The 2,655-nt window shown below is 37.7% G+C and overlaps 1 protein-coding gene across 1 annotated transcript; it reads right to left on the bottom strand.

The window, feature by feature from the left end:
- Positions 1–724: 724 nt before the first annotated feature.
- On the bottom strand, positions 725–1,654 carry LOC140070138 (olfactory receptor 12D1-like). Its single transcript, XM_072116472.1, has one exon. The coding sequence runs from the start codon at positions 1,652–1,654 to the stop codon at positions 725–727; it is 930 nt and encodes a 309-aa protein (XP_071972573.1).
- Between the last annotated feature and the right edge of the window lie 1,001 nt (positions 1,655–2,655).

Genomic DNA, 2,655 nt, shown 5'->3' with positions numbered 1-2,655 from the left:
CGTCCCTTTCTGTGAGGTCATTGGGAATCAATGATCCCATGGAAATATAAAAGGTTAGTGCCCGCAAATGTTGCCAGCATCATTACTGGCTAAAGTCCGGTTTTGGGAACCTGAACCTGCAATGTTCGGTGTAGCCCTGTTAGGGGCTACTCATCCCTAATAAAAATATGTACAAGAAATATAAAAAAGAGATTGCCCTCCCATAGAATAGTAATCCCACAGTAAATATAAGATGACCCACTAGTACCTGTCACCTGAGATAAGTAGGTAATTAATTAATTAAAGCCTGTAGTAATGGAAGCAGCACAGCATCCTAGTTTCTGGAACACAGAATGTCCAGTGTAGCAGATCATCAATGAGGAGAAAAACCGGACTGGATGCGCCAATCCAGTAGGTAGATTTTGGATTATTATTGGAAAAAAACCAAGGGTAGTGTAAAAGCCAAGAGTAACACATCTCTACATTTTTTTGCACACTTAAGTGTTATATTTTATACTATTTGGCTTATTTATATAATTTTTCCTAATCTTTTCTCAACTATTTGATGTGTGAATCTTTAGGGTCGAAGAAGAGGGAGGTACTCCCTCGAAATGTGTTACCTTTGACTTTTACACTACTCCAGGTTTTTACCAATAAAAATCCTAAATCTACCTATTGAATTGGGATCTAATAAAAACTTGAGTATTTTGTGGATTTTAATTTTCTTTTATATTTATTTATTTGCCTAATGAGAAATTTTAAGCAACTTCTTCAGAGCTTTGCTCATGTCTTTGTTTCTTAATGTATAAATGATTGGGTTAAATGCCGGGGTTATAGCTGAGAACATAATGGCCGCTGCTCTGTCTTGGTCTAAAGAATCTTTTGTAGAAGGACGCATGTAGATAAAAAGTGCCGTTCCATACTGGAGAGTAACCACGGTAAAATGACCGCTACATGTGGACAGTGCCCGTCGTCTTCCTTGTGAGGTTTTTATTTTAAGAAGATATTTGCTAATAAAGATGTAGGAAAGAATAATTAACATTAATGTTACAGAAGTTAGCGTTCCGGTAACTCGAACAAGCAACTTTAAATTAAAGGATACGTCTGTACAGGCCAAATTAACCACAGGTTTAACATCACAGTAAAAATGTTGCACTACATTTGGCCCACAGTATGGAAGCTTTGCAGTCATTATAGAATGTATCAATGCATGAAAAAACCCAACCACCCAAGAACATGCGGCTAAACCACAACAGACGTCGAAGCTCATGATGGTCGTGTATCTTAAAGGTTGTGCAATGGCAACAAATCTATCATAGGACATGACTGTAAACAGTATTGCTTCTGTACTACCAAAGAAATGGAAGCAATGGATTTGTAGAATGCAGCCATAAAAAGAGATCATCTTATTTTGGGACATCAGATCTGTAAGCATCTTCGGAACAACCACGGAGGAGTAACAAATGTCAAGGAAAGCCACGTTGTACAAGAAGAAATACATGGGTGTGTGGAGAGAGGCATCAGTAACAGAAATGATCATGATAGTCAGATTTGCTACCAAGGTTATAATATATAATATCAGAAAGATGAAGAAAATTAGAAGCTGTAGATCATCTTTATTTCCCAGACCAGACAAGACAAAGTCAGTCACTGAGGTGGAATTGTCTTTGTTCATTATACGTATTTTATCAGTAAGCCAGCAGGATTGTATATTTAATATAACAATTGTAGAATTAAAAGGCTATTCAAGTAACATTATAATATTTCTACTGCACAAGGAATATCTGCTAGATTGGGTTCTGAGATATGCTGTCTGAGTGTTGTAGAACGTCTACTCTGCATTTCATTATCTTTGTGTCACTAGGGAAGAAAAGAAAAGGGACCACGTTTATCTCCACCAATATTATATAGTTAAATAAGCATTTGCTTAATGTAGAGTTGACTATTGTTCTATTCAATGAAAATGGGTTACGTCCAATTGGTTAGGCTGAACCCAACGAAAAAACTACTGGTCCGCTCAACTCTATTCCTGGGTTTTGTGAAGGACATGACCTGTCCACTTGCTGACATCATAGTGTGTGCGCTGCCATCACGCAGGGACCCATCGCTGCTGATTCACACACTTTGATGTCAGCAAACAGCTGATATCATAATGTGTGTGCGCTGCCATCACGCATTGACATATCGCTGCTGGTGCACACAGTATGATGTCAGCAAGCAGCTGAAGTCATAATGTGTGTGCGGGCTGCGCTCAAGGACCTGTGCTCGGCCGCCAACAGCAATCAAGAGTATATACAGCATATTTATTTTATAATTTTTACATATTTTAGGAAGGTTAGTAAAAGCTAAAATTGGACTTTATTTCCCATTCTAAACTGAAAATATGAAATGACAGAAAAAAAAGATGCAAATGTAGTCTATGTTGGCAGATCGGTTTCTGTAGCATTCTGACGGACATGAACATGAGATGTTTGAACAAAAGGAGCACATTTTAAATGATTCTATATACTAAGAGTGTATGTGATTTTTTTTTTATTAATAGGATTGTCTGGAGGTTGGGAAGCATTGGCTGCTTTTTACCAAATACAGTGCCACACCTAACCATAGTTTTGCTGCTTTTGCTGCTCAGCTTTCAAGATATAAACGGTACATGAATGCAATACTACCCATGATCAG

The sequence above is a fragment of the Engystomops pustulosus genome, chromosome 7, assembly GCF_040894005.1.
Source record: "Engystomops pustulosus chromosome 7, aEngPut4.maternal, whole genome shotgun sequence".
Lineage (NCBI taxonomy): Eukaryota > Metazoa > Chordata > Amphibia > Anura > Leptodactylidae > Engystomops > Engystomops pustulosus.
Note: the sequence above shows the minus strand (reverse complement) of the source record. Positions and strands in the feature narration are given on the sequence as shown.

Bases quoted from the DNA above. Each gene is read 5' to 3' on its own strand.
- LOC140070138 (XM_072116472.1), bottom strand. From the start codon at position 1,654: ATGAACAAAGACAATTCCACCTCAGTGACTGACTTTGTCTTGTCTGGT.